Source organism: Phacochoerus africanus, chromosome 16 (assembly GCF_016906955.1).
Source record: "Phacochoerus africanus isolate WHEZ1 chromosome 16, ROS_Pafr_v1, whole genome shotgun sequence".
Lineage (NCBI taxonomy): Eukaryota > Metazoa > Chordata > Mammalia > Artiodactyla > Suidae > Phacochoerus > Phacochoerus africanus.
This window is the reverse complement of record NC_062559.1, coordinates 28,663,826-28,676,001: the sequence shown is the minus strand read 5'-3', so window position 1 is coordinate 28,676,001 and position 12,176 is coordinate 28,663,826. Positions and strand designations below refer to the sequence as shown.

At 37.4% G+C, this 12,176-nt stretch overlaps 1 protein-coding gene across 1 annotated transcript in view; it reads left to right on the top strand.

Moving 5' to 3' along the window:
- The window catches only part of CFTR (CF transmembrane conductance regulator), a 184,657-nt gene that overhangs the window by 100,507 nt on the left and 71,974 nt on the right, over window positions 1-12,176 (top strand). Inside the window, exons 12-14 of the mRNA XM_047763595.1 lie at window positions 5,468-5,562; window positions 8,684-8,770; window positions 10,245-10,971. Coding sequence (XP_047619551.1) covers window positions 5,468-5,562; window positions 8,684-8,770; window positions 10,245-10,971 — 909 coding nt within the window. The remainder of the gene's footprint in view (window positions 1-5,467; window positions 5,563-8,683; window positions 8,771-10,244; window positions 10,972-12,176) is intronic.

The window sequence follows — 12,176 nt, the reverse complement described above, 5'->3', positions numbered from 1 at the left end:
CAAGCACAGAATTTCCTAAAAGCCACTTGCACTGATCTACTTTCTGATTATAGAATTCTAATGTGGACTCACAAGAAGGTTACTGTGGTGTTGGTTGCTAAAATATTTATTTGTCTAACTAGGTGTTCTTCATTCAGTGGTATCTTAGTCAATTATCAGAGAGCGTAGGTGCTTAAAAATAGTCTTCTTATTTGTTTGTACTGCTGAAACATATTCTAGAGGAAATTTCAAAGCAAATATGGCATAACCATCCTAAAAGCAAGAAAAAGTTTCTCAGAAAAAAAAGGGTAAGGAACTGGAATTCTCTCCCCCTCCTCGATTCTTTTACAATAAGAAAATAGTAAGATGAATAAAAATATCATAGCAAAATTTAGCATGGCTAAAATGTTAAAGTTAAACAACCATCTCCAAGTGGTAGCATTTGGAAAGTATCTAGATCTTGTCTGGGAATATAGTGTCACTTTCAAGAACTTTGACTTTTAGTTTCAAAACACATAACCATGTGGATAGCAACCTCAGCAGAAGTACATCTGGTAAATACAGGCCAACTTGGAACTTGAACACAGGGCTTCCAATTCTAAGTCCACTTCTTTTCCCATATATTACCCCTTGTGCGTTTCTTATAATCATATGCTAATAAAGGTTACATTTTCAGGCCTTAATAAGAATCAGCTTTTCCTTTAGTAGGAGAGTGGTGCATACTGTCACATCAGACAAGCGTTCTACTCAAGGCCAAGTGGAAATGAATGATGTGTATAGATTACTGTATAATATGTCTCATTATAAAAGTGCAAATCACTACTGCTTGAGTGTGCCTTATGGACCAAGCTCTTTACATTAAGTTATTTCAAAATTTTGCAACTGTTAAAGGAAGGTACCATTATCCCCATTTTACAGATGGAGAACTGAAGGCCGGAAGACACTTGCCCAAAGCTACTTATGGAGTTAGTGGAAACAGCTAGAAGATAGGTCATTGTGCTCTCTGACCAATGTTGCTGTTCACATTTTCTATCTTGTTTTAAGTTTTATTTTAGCATTAAAAATATTCCACTTGGATTGCCACATTTTGTTTCATTGATTTATATTTATTGAATTGCTTTGTATATGCCACATCCTTAAGTGTCATACTTAGCACCTTTATGAAAGATGGGCTATAATTCTACCCAGGTTGTGATTAGGAGAATTTAAGTTACAAAGCTGTTAAGTAACTAAGATTTCCCAATAAACCTGCAGACCAGGGTTCAAATCCTGGGCCCTGGGCCATCCAGTTCAGTATTCCAGCTTTGTTACTTATTGAACAATCGCCGCTAGCATAGTTTACATGACACCCAGTAACTCTCTAAATGGGCACTGCAAACATAATTAAGATTTCAGCTCTCCGGTGACTCAGGAGCAAGGACACTGAGATGCAGTTCCTCATGGCATTTTCCCAGAGTGCCCCCAGCCTGGAAATTCTCCACAGCATGAGGGACAGTTTCACACTGAGAAGTCCCATTTCCTCTAAGCCAGCCCAAAGAAGATGACCTGTCAGTCACCAGGCATCATCCCAGGCAGACCTGGGGACCCCAGGGTGCCAGCAGTGCTTACTGACTAAGAGTGCTGAACAGACTGGGCACTGGGACAGAATGCATTATCACAGGAGCTCAAAAGGACTACTGTTCTAAAAATAAAAAGGAAACAGTAGCTTGTGGTTATAGTTTAAATAGACAGATTAACTTAGTACCAAGAACCTATCTAAGCAATTCCTTCCTTGAATCACTCATTTTCTTTTTCTTCTTTTTTTCTTTTTCTTTTTTTCCCCCCACACCCACAGCATGCAGTAGTTCCCAGGTCAGGAATCAAACCTGAGTCACAGCGGTGACAATGCTGGATCCTTAACCTGCTAGGCCACCAGGGAACTCCAAATCCCTCATTTTCTTAATGCATTTTCCTCCTTTCTCTGGACCAGTTCCAGGTCAGAATTTGAAGAGTGATGCTCAAAAGAAGTGCTATTTCTGGTCTTTTTTGGAAGAATTTGATAGTATTCCATTCAAGCTGAACATGTTAAGTCTGAGCTCATTTGAGGATCTTCTGATTGCTCTCTGTAAGCTTCTATGACAAAGCTTCATAGAAGCTTTCTGTAGGCTTCTGGGAGAAATTTGGCTGAAACAGCCTCTTACTCATTCTGTTTTATAATATTCGATATAGTCAAATGTAATACATTGCATTTGTATTCTTTGGACATTTCAATTCACTAGGGATATTTGCTGAAGTGTCTACTATAGTTCCTTGTCTTCTATTGTTTCCTATCTTTCCCTTCACTTTTATCTCTTTATGTTGCCAGTATCTTGCCAGTATCTTTTCTTCCTTCATTCCACAAATCTTTGTTAAATTCTTACACTAGACTAGGATTCTGCACCCTCTAAATCTGTAATCCCCTGAGTGTAAGTGTGTTATAATCAGAACATCACAATAACTACTGATATTTATGTATTTTTTTCTTTTGCTTCTTAGGGCGGCAGGCATAGCATAAGGCTGTTCCCAGGCTGGGGGTCTAATCGGAGCTGCAGCTGCTGGCGGCCTGCACCACAGCCACAGCAACGTAGGATCCGAGCCCCACCACGGCTCACGGCAATGTTGGGTCCAAGCCTACACCACAGCTCATGGCAATGTTGGGTCCTTAACACACTGAGAGGCCAGGGATTGAACCACATCTTCATGGGTACTAGTCAGATTCGTTTCTGCTGAGCCACAATGGCAACTCCCTGATAATCTAAATTTTGAAAGACTTTGAGGTTCTAACTGATTTATCAATACTATATTGCATTCAAATTTGAAAAAAAATTCAATAATTATTCAAAAAATAATAATTTCAGTAATTTTTTAATAATTCCTTCAATCTGGCTTTTCAAGCTTGTGTTAGAAATATGGTCCTTTACAAAAACCTGCACTCAGTCTATTCACATAAGATAAATTATTCTTTTTTTTTCCTGGAAAATACTTAGTGTTTTAAAAGGGGATGGGATAGGGGGAAAGAAAACATGGTGGAAGAAGAGGAGAAATACACATGCGAGCCATTTTGCTAATTGCTCTAAATTGAGCACAGAAAGTGTGTTGCTGCGTAGAACATTTCATTAGAGGCTTAAAGGCTGAGCTATTCCAGGATGTGCTCCTTTAGCCAGACTGAGGATTTAAGACTGAGGGGTAAAATTTAGCTGTCACCCTTGTTATTTGGATGGAATCCTACCTAGGACTGTGGCCTGGTCCATGAGCTGAACAAAAATATTTAATTCCATAGAAATAAAGGAAGCACTTGGTTTCACATGTCTTGTAACCTTGGAAGGTCCTCCTCATCACAGTGCTAGATGCACCCTCTAGGTTATATTTCTCCAGTGCCTGGGTAGCCAGCTCCACTGGGTCCTGCTCTCTCTCCTGTAATGTGTCAGCATTTTTAAAATCACAATTTTGATCATTTTCATCCCCTTCGATCAGGAGTATTGGCAGCAACCATTCCTTGGGGGCAGTGGCTGGTATGTTTTAGCCTCTAGGAGCTACCAACCCGTTCTTATATAAATGATCACTTACTATCTTACCAGCTTTGCGAGTTTACAGTTTTGTGTGTAAAGTTATATTTGACATTCATATGGTAGGTATCAGAAACTAATGGACAAAAAAGTAACCATTTTGGAGTTCCCTTGTGGTGCAGCAGGCTAAGGATCTGGCGGTGTCACGGCAGTGGCCCAGGGTTGATCCCTGACCTGGGAACTTCCACATGCTGCAGAGGCACTTTCATAGTTTAAATATAGATAATATTGGTGTCAGATCAAGGAGAGTTGATGGATTCCTTCTTGATTGTGAAAGAAAAAGGAAGAATGTATGGAAGAATGTTTTTAATAGAGGGAGAGAGAGAAGCATCTAGTGACAACGAAAAAAGAGGAGATATATGGGGATGAGAAAAGCAAAGGCAGAGAAATTTTTTGAACCAAGGAGATAGTACTATCTTTCTAACTCTTCTCATTCTTTAAGTCTCAGACAAAACCTCATCTATTCCAAAAGGCCTTCTAGCATTTTCTGTCTATTGCACAGTACTTCTATTATCTGTACAATTCATTTGCCAATTAATTGTATATTGTTTTATTATCTTAAAAAGGTTAATCAATTCTTTGGGATGTTTATTAGCTTTCTCCAGGATTATGGCTTATCTTCCAAGTTAGGCTTATAATGACTGCATTTGAGGACTATTATAAATTCTAATATTCTTTTTCAATGTCTAGCATAGTTGTTGAAGCAGAGAAGTTCATTAACTGGAGAAAGGATGACAGGACCCATGTGGCAGGGAGGTGATAGGAGAGGCGGAGTGGATGGGGAGAGGACATAAGAACGAGCTGGGAGGATGGATGAGGAAGAAGGCTGTGTTGTTTGGGTGGGTAGGTGAGAGAAGTGTGGGAAAGAGATGCTTTGTACTCGTGGCTGCCCACTGAATATGGTTAGATTATGCAGGGAGCTGTACACTGTATTCTTTTAGTTTCTCTTATTATGAGGCTTATTTGTCTCCGGAGATTTCCTTTTATTTATTTATTTATTTTTTGTCTTTTGTCTTTTGAGGGCCTCACCTGTGGCATATGGAGGTTCCCAGGCTAGGGGTCCAATCAGGGCTGTTGCCGCCAGTCTACGCCAGAGCTACAGCAACACAGGATCTGAGCGACATCTGTGACCTACACCACAGGTCACAGCAACTCTGGATCTTTAACCCACTGAGCAAGGCCAGGGATTGAATCCGCAACCTCATGGTTCCTAGTTGGATTCATTTCCGCTACACCATGACGGGAACTCCCAGAGATTTCCTTTTAAAAGAGTGCACTTAAACTGGAAAGAATGGGAGTTCTCCTTATCATTCGAAGGAGTGGGAGTTCTCCTTATTTTTCAGTGGTAACAAACCTGACTAGTACCCATGAGGATGCAGGTTTGATCCCTGGCCTCACTCAGCGGGTTAAGGATCAATCCAACATTGCCCTGAGCAGTGGTGTAGGTGTCAGATGGAGCTGAGTTACCACATTGGTATGGCTGAGGTGTAGGCCAGCAGCTGCAGCTCTGATTTGACCCCTAGCCTGGGAACTTCCATGTGCCACAGGTGCAGCCCTAAAAACTAAGCAAACAAACTGAAAGGAAGCCTACTTTAGCATGTTAATAGCACAATGGATGATATATGCATGTCTTTATCTTATCATAAATATTTTTGATATTTCCCATCCTTATTTATTTATTATGAGTGACATTTTAAAAATTAAAGAAAATTTTATTTATAAAATTTCGGTAACATTTTGACCAATTGAAATGAATTTGAAATAACAGATGCAGTGTTCATAATTTCTGCTGTGGTTGAAGCAAGAGCCTGTTCTATGATATTACATTGGAAGGAAAATGTACCTTTCAAATCCAGATCCGGCATACTGACATTTCCTCTCTAACTTTTTATTTTTGGTCACAGGACATCTCCAAGTTTGCAGAGAAAGACAACATAGTTCTGGGAGAAGGTGGAATCACACTGAGTGGAGGTCAGCGAGCAAGAATTTCTTTAGCAAGGTGAATATCAGTTTATTGGTTCAGCAAGCGTTTGTAGTAAATATCATGCATGTAAAAATATATATATATAGCTGTTTCTCTATTTCTTGATATTCTCTTTCCATAGTTGAAACAATGCCTGGGATCTTATAGCTAGCAGGTTAAGAATAGCTTAAGGAGTTCCCATTGTGGCTCGGTGGTAACGAACCTGACTAGTATCCATGAGGATGCAGGTTCAATCCCTGGCCTCCCTCAGTGGGTTACGAATCTAGCATTGCTGTGAGCTGCAGTGTAGGTTGTAGACATGGCTCAGATCTGGCATTGCTGTAGCTGTGGTGTAGGCCAGCAGCTGCAGCTCTGATTCTACCCCTAGCCTGGAAATTTCCATATGACACCGGTGTGGCCTTAAAAAGACAAAAAAAAAAAAAAAAAAAAGAGAAAGAATAACTTTTAAGAACTATAGGTAATAATGTAGTGTTCGTATCTGATAAAGCTGATGGCTTTTTAAAAATGCGTACCTTTATGTTAGTGTGTGTATGTTTGTTTGCCTTATGATTTGATTTACTACAATTGGAAAACCCTGGCATTCTCCCTAGAATAGGAAAGAGATTAAATTTTTTTTAGTCCTTTCTACAACCCTAGCTCATCCTACCCCACGATGTACACACCTGCTCTAGGCTTCTGTTTATGCTTCTTGGCTTAAATAAACATATATTTTCAAAATTTTCATAAATTTTGAAATTTCATGTAATTCATCAAATACATGTCATAACAAAAATGCAAGGCAAATGATGTCACGTAGCTTAAATTCCACAATCTTTAGAGAAAAATAAATAGGACAAGCACATTGTGGGGTAGTAGGGAGGTCTCTTAGGAGAGATACTCTTGGTCTAAGCATTTTGAGCTGTCAGAGAGAAGTGCATATGTAGTTAATTTGTGTCGAGAAGAAAAACCTTGTGGTTAAACTGTAACTTTCAGTTTAAAAAATTATGGATGATGGAGAGTGTTAAATATTCCTCCAGTTTTATTTGAACAAAATTCTTACGTTGCCAAAGTTATTAACAAGAAATCACATTGACTTATTGATATTTTGGCTCTTTCCCTTACTTTCTCATGCTTTCAAAAGCTGGGACAGGAAACTAACTCCCTGAGCATCTGCAATTGCTTAGTCCTCGTTTAGGTGGGGTGTGTAAGGTGTGTGTCTAATTTTACTTAATCCCCATATCAACCCTTCAAAAAAGGATTGGTTGCCCCGCTTCGTAGAAGAGATCATGAGATAACTGGGGCAGCTGGATATTAACTTACCAAAAGCCACACTGGGCAATGGTAGAGATCCAATTTGAACCACGTCATCTTGGCTCTACATTAAACCTTGATCTTGGGATTACAATGTCAAGTAATAAATCAATAGATATGGATAATTCACAGACAAGATAATGGCTTCTAAATAAATGAAAGCTGATTAATCTGTGAGCCAAAGTAAGACTTGCCTGAAGCATTTCATTTCAGATTTAGGTAAGATATGCTATATGACTTCAGACATTTAGCATAGAGTTGAATTTGTATTTGTCAGTTTAAAATTTGATTTTATTATAAAGTGTACATAGTTTGAAGTATTAATGAAAATAATTGTTTATTCCTATTCTGATCTGTCATGTGTTGTCCAGGTTTGGATGATAAATATGTTATTTCTAATCTCTTGGAAACTGTGGTCATAGTTATGAAGGAGGGAGAAGTAAGAATTGTGTGGGGAAAGAAAGCTCTTGAGGGCTTTACCTAGTTTTTACGTGTTTTTACGTGTTTACCTAGTTTTTACATGTTGTCTTAAAAAAGAATTTACACTGCAAAGGCTCTTTTAGATTTTACCTTGACTTTTTGTTATTTCTGTTTTTTAGTTATTAATATTACTTCTTTTAGTTACTTACTGACTAAACACAGTTTCCTTTTTACAGAGTTATATGTAAACACCAAATCCTATGTAGTTAGTTTGGGGTAGAGTAACTAACAACCACAGATGAAAAATTTAATTTGATAGGGATTGCATTGAATCTGTAGATTGCTTTGGGTGGTATGGCCATTTTTACAATATTGATTTTCCCAATCCAGGAACATGGAATATCTTTCCATTTCTTTACATCTTCTTTGATTTCTTTGATTAAAGTTTATGGGAGGGGGAGGGAGTGGGAGGGATCGGGAGCTTGGGCTTATCAGACACAACTTAGAATAGATTTACAAGGAGATCCTGCTGAATAGCATTGAGAACTTTGTCTAGATACTCATGTTGCAACAGAAGAAAGGGTGGGGGAAAAAGTGTAATTGTAATGTATACATGTAAGGATAACCTGACCCCCTTGCTGTACAGTGGGAAAATAAAAAAAATTATATAAAAAAATTTAAATATTGTGAAGAAATAATCTCATGTCCATGCATATGGGACCATATCTTCATCTTTTTACTTTTCCAAGATCAACTTAATGAAGATTTTACCTGCTCATAAAATATGGTGTTTTAACTTAGAAAATAACATGAATAAGGATTTTTATTGCAAAATTTTCACCCTTCACTTGTGTGGAAGTTTTATGAGTGTGGTCCAGAAACTAAGAATACAAAGAGCAAAAAGCAATATCAATCATACAGCCATAACAACACTGCTACCAATTTATTAGTAACAGCCAACATTGAAAAACATTAGAAAAAAAAAGTCACGTAAGTGCTGCAATTTAGTTGCTGCCTCTGACATTTTACAGGATTGAAACATTCTATTTTCTTCTTTGCCTTCCCACCAAAATGCAAGACCTCTGAAGGCAGGGCCTGTGAATTTTTTAATCGTTGTATTCCTAGCAAGTAGCATGGTGGTTGGCTCCAAATAGATACCATTATTAAAAGGTTTTCTTTCTTTCTTCTTCTTTTTTAAGGTAATATTTAAAATGGCACATATGGTGTGATTTGGTTTGTAACTTTTGCAAGTGTGTGTTACATATATTTAGCAAAACCGCTTTAGCATCTCTCGGAATATTGTGAAAAGCCATAAACATCATATGCGACTCATTTTTTTTTTTGTTCTTCAGTTAAAATCATCTACATTGAATGACATGGGAAATATAGAGGGAATCTAATTTTTCAATTTCCATTTTCTTTTTAGAGCAGTATATAAAGATGCTGATGTGTACCTATTAGACTCTCCTTTTGGATACCTAGATGTTTTAACAGAGAAAGAAATATTTGAAAGGTATGTTCCTTAAATAACTTATAATGCTCATGCTAAAAGACAAGCGAGAATGACTCTTCTACTACGGACTGTATAGTATTTCTTGAGAAATATGCCCATCATTGTGACTCAGTGTGGCAGAATGTAATGTAGCTGAGTAACTCAAGGCCAATTTTCCCTCCATGGTCAAGATTCAAGATCACATCCTCTTTTCTCTCTATCTTTTGGTGAGCCAATTTCTCTCATGGCTATTCAACCATCACCATCTGTGTAGTTTTTACAGCATTATTGTCTTAGGACATAGCTTACATTATTTTAACTAATTGTTACACTTACAATTTCTATTTATTTTTGTTGTTGTAGTATTTTATTCTATCTTCTCCTTAGATAAGAAACTTCTTAAGAAACCAAAGAAATGGAATGTTTTAATGTTGTAATGCAGGTGGATGCTCAGACCATTCATCTACCTCAGTACATCCTTCAGAACCTCCTCCGCAGTCACCCAAACTTGGGGTGTCCGTTTCATTGGCGCTCCCGTTAGGGCTCAATGCATGTAAAGTCCTGAGAGGAACAGTTATACGACTTGTTTCAAAGTTTCAAACTGACTTCTTAGACAATATAATAGTTTATTAAGAGAATTATCATGATTCGTTTTAGTCAATAGGGATGTTGATATATGTGTGTATAAAATGGCCACATTATTCCTAGAAGCATAGCTTTCTCAGAATTGAGTTAAATTTAACATTTGTGATATTATTTTTAGGTCCTGTAACTATAAGTAACTTCTTATCAACATAAAGTTTGCTAGTTGTGTTTGTGCATTAGAATGATGCCTTTTCCTACATAATATATAATATTTTAATGCCTAAAATAAATTTATCTCCTTTAGATGGTTCTGGTCAGGATTTACTTCTAGACCAGAGGGAAAATTTGTTGGAGGAGGGTCACATTTATTATTCAAGTCTCAGGTTTATGGTGGTTGTGTTTTTAAGAAAGCAAATACTCTTAATATAAGCTCTTGAGGACTAAATTGGTGGTTAACTTCAAATATAAAAGGAAATGAATAGAGAATTTAAAGAACAAGAAAGCTCTGACATTTTAGAAAGACACACAGAAATATAAACTCTAAGGAGTATTAAAGGTCATCTAACAATTCCCTCATTTTCTAGATGAATCAACCACGGCCCAGAGTTTGTTCAGTTAAATGTTTATTTAATATCAGATATTTGATTTCATTCTCGGTCAGTTAACACTCAACTTTACAATGTAGCACACTATAGTAATTCAATAATATAGTATTTCATGCCACAATGATTCAAGAGGTACCAAATTAGTTCCTATTGAATATTAACCTTTAGAATTTAAGTATAATAATAACATCGCATGACAGAGGCTTTGTATAAAAATACATTAATCAAATGTTAAAATTCAATACATATGTTATTATAATAAAGTGTTTATCAATTAACCTTTGTATATTTTTGTATTCTTAAAGCTGTGTCTGTAAATTGATGGCTAACAAAACTAGGATTTTGGTCACTTCTAAAATGGAACATTTAAAGAAAGCTGACAAAATACTAATTTTACATGAAGGTAGCAGCTATTTTTATGGGACATTTTCTGAATTACAAAGTCAGCGGCCCGACTTCAGTTCAAAGCTTATGGGATATGATACTTTTGACCAATTTACTGCAGAACGAAGAAATTCAATCATAACTGAGACTTTACGGCGTTTCTCATTAGAAGGAGATGCCTCTGTGTCCTGGAACGAAACAAAAAAACAATCCTTTAAACAGACTGGAGAGTTTGGTGAAAAAAGGAAGAATTCCATTCTCAATTCAATCAACTCTATAAGGAAATTTTCAATTGTACAGAAGACTCCCTTACAAATGAATGGCTTTGAAGAAGATTCTGGCGAGCCTTTAGAGAGAAGGCTGTCCTTAGTTCCTGATTCTGAGCAGGGGGAGGCAATTCTACCTCGGAGCAACGTGATCAACGCTGGCCCCACGTTTCAGAGACGACGGAGGCAGTCTGTTCTGAACCTCATGACCCACTCCTCAGTGAACCAAGGTCAAAGCATTCACCGAAAGACAGCGACGTCCACACGAAAAATGTCACTGGTCCCTCAAGCAAACTTAACTGAAATAGATATATATTCCAGACGATTATCGCAAGATACTGGCTTGGAAATAAGTGAAGAAATTAATGAAGAAGATTTAAGGGTGTGTATGAATTATTAGTGTGGTGTTTAAGTTTCTTATTTACTTTTTTTTTTTTTTGCCACAGAGTGAGTTGTAATATGTGGCAGACTTACTCAAATTTGAATTTAGGATGAGGTTTATTTTTAAGATTTCCCAAAGTCCAAAGTCCATAAATTAGATAATCATCTTCAAAATGTAAGAGAATCAACTATTTCCTTTTGTGATGTCTCTGCCCATAAGCTGTAAGTCAAAGGAAGGGATAGTACTGGGTCCTTTAGTAAGCAGCGATAATCATTTTTATTATTTAGAAAAATAATGAATGATTATAAATCTGTTTCATTACCACTTTAAAAATTCTTGGGAAGAGGTAGAGTGAAAATAAATGTATAAACAAATAACTTCAGTTGTTGAAAGACCAAGAAATATTTCTATAGGCAGGTAGCCTCTGAAAGGTATATAAACATCTAGCCTTGCCGTAGGACTAACATTCTGGTGTACACATCAGTCTTGCCTTAATTTAGTTAGTCTGAGCTCTTTCTAATCTTTTAAATTTACTATTTATTTATTTATTTGTCTTTTTAGGGCTGCACCCATGGCATATGGAGAGTCCCAGGCTAGGGGTCAAATTGGAGTTGTAGCTTCTGGCCTATAGCACAGCCACAGCACCGCCAGATCTGCACTGCCTCTGGGGCACACCACAGCTCATGGCAGCACCGGATCTTTAACCCACTGAGCGAGGCCAGGGATGGAACCTGTGTCCTCATGGATACTAGTCAGATTCATTTCCACTGAGCCATGATGGGAACTCCTAAATTTGCTTTATACATAGGATTTCTGGACAGGTTTCTTTTAAAGAAGGTATGTGAAATTCAATATATCTATATTCAAATTCAACCTCTATACTGTTCTCCATAGTGGTTATATCAGTTTGCATTCCCAGCAACAGTGTAGGAGGTTTTCCTTTCCCCCACACCCTCTCCAGCATTTGTTATTTGTAGACTTATTTATTATTATTATTATTATTGTTAAAGTATAGTTGATTTACAGTGTTTCGGTAAGTTCTGTTTTACAACAAAGTGACCCAATAACACGCAGTTCCCTGTGCTGTACAGTAGGATCCCATTGCCCATCCATTCCAAATATAACAATTTGCACCCCCTCAAGCCCCCAAAATGCCCATCCATCTCACTCCCTCCCCTTTTCCCCCCAGGAACCCCAAGTCTGCT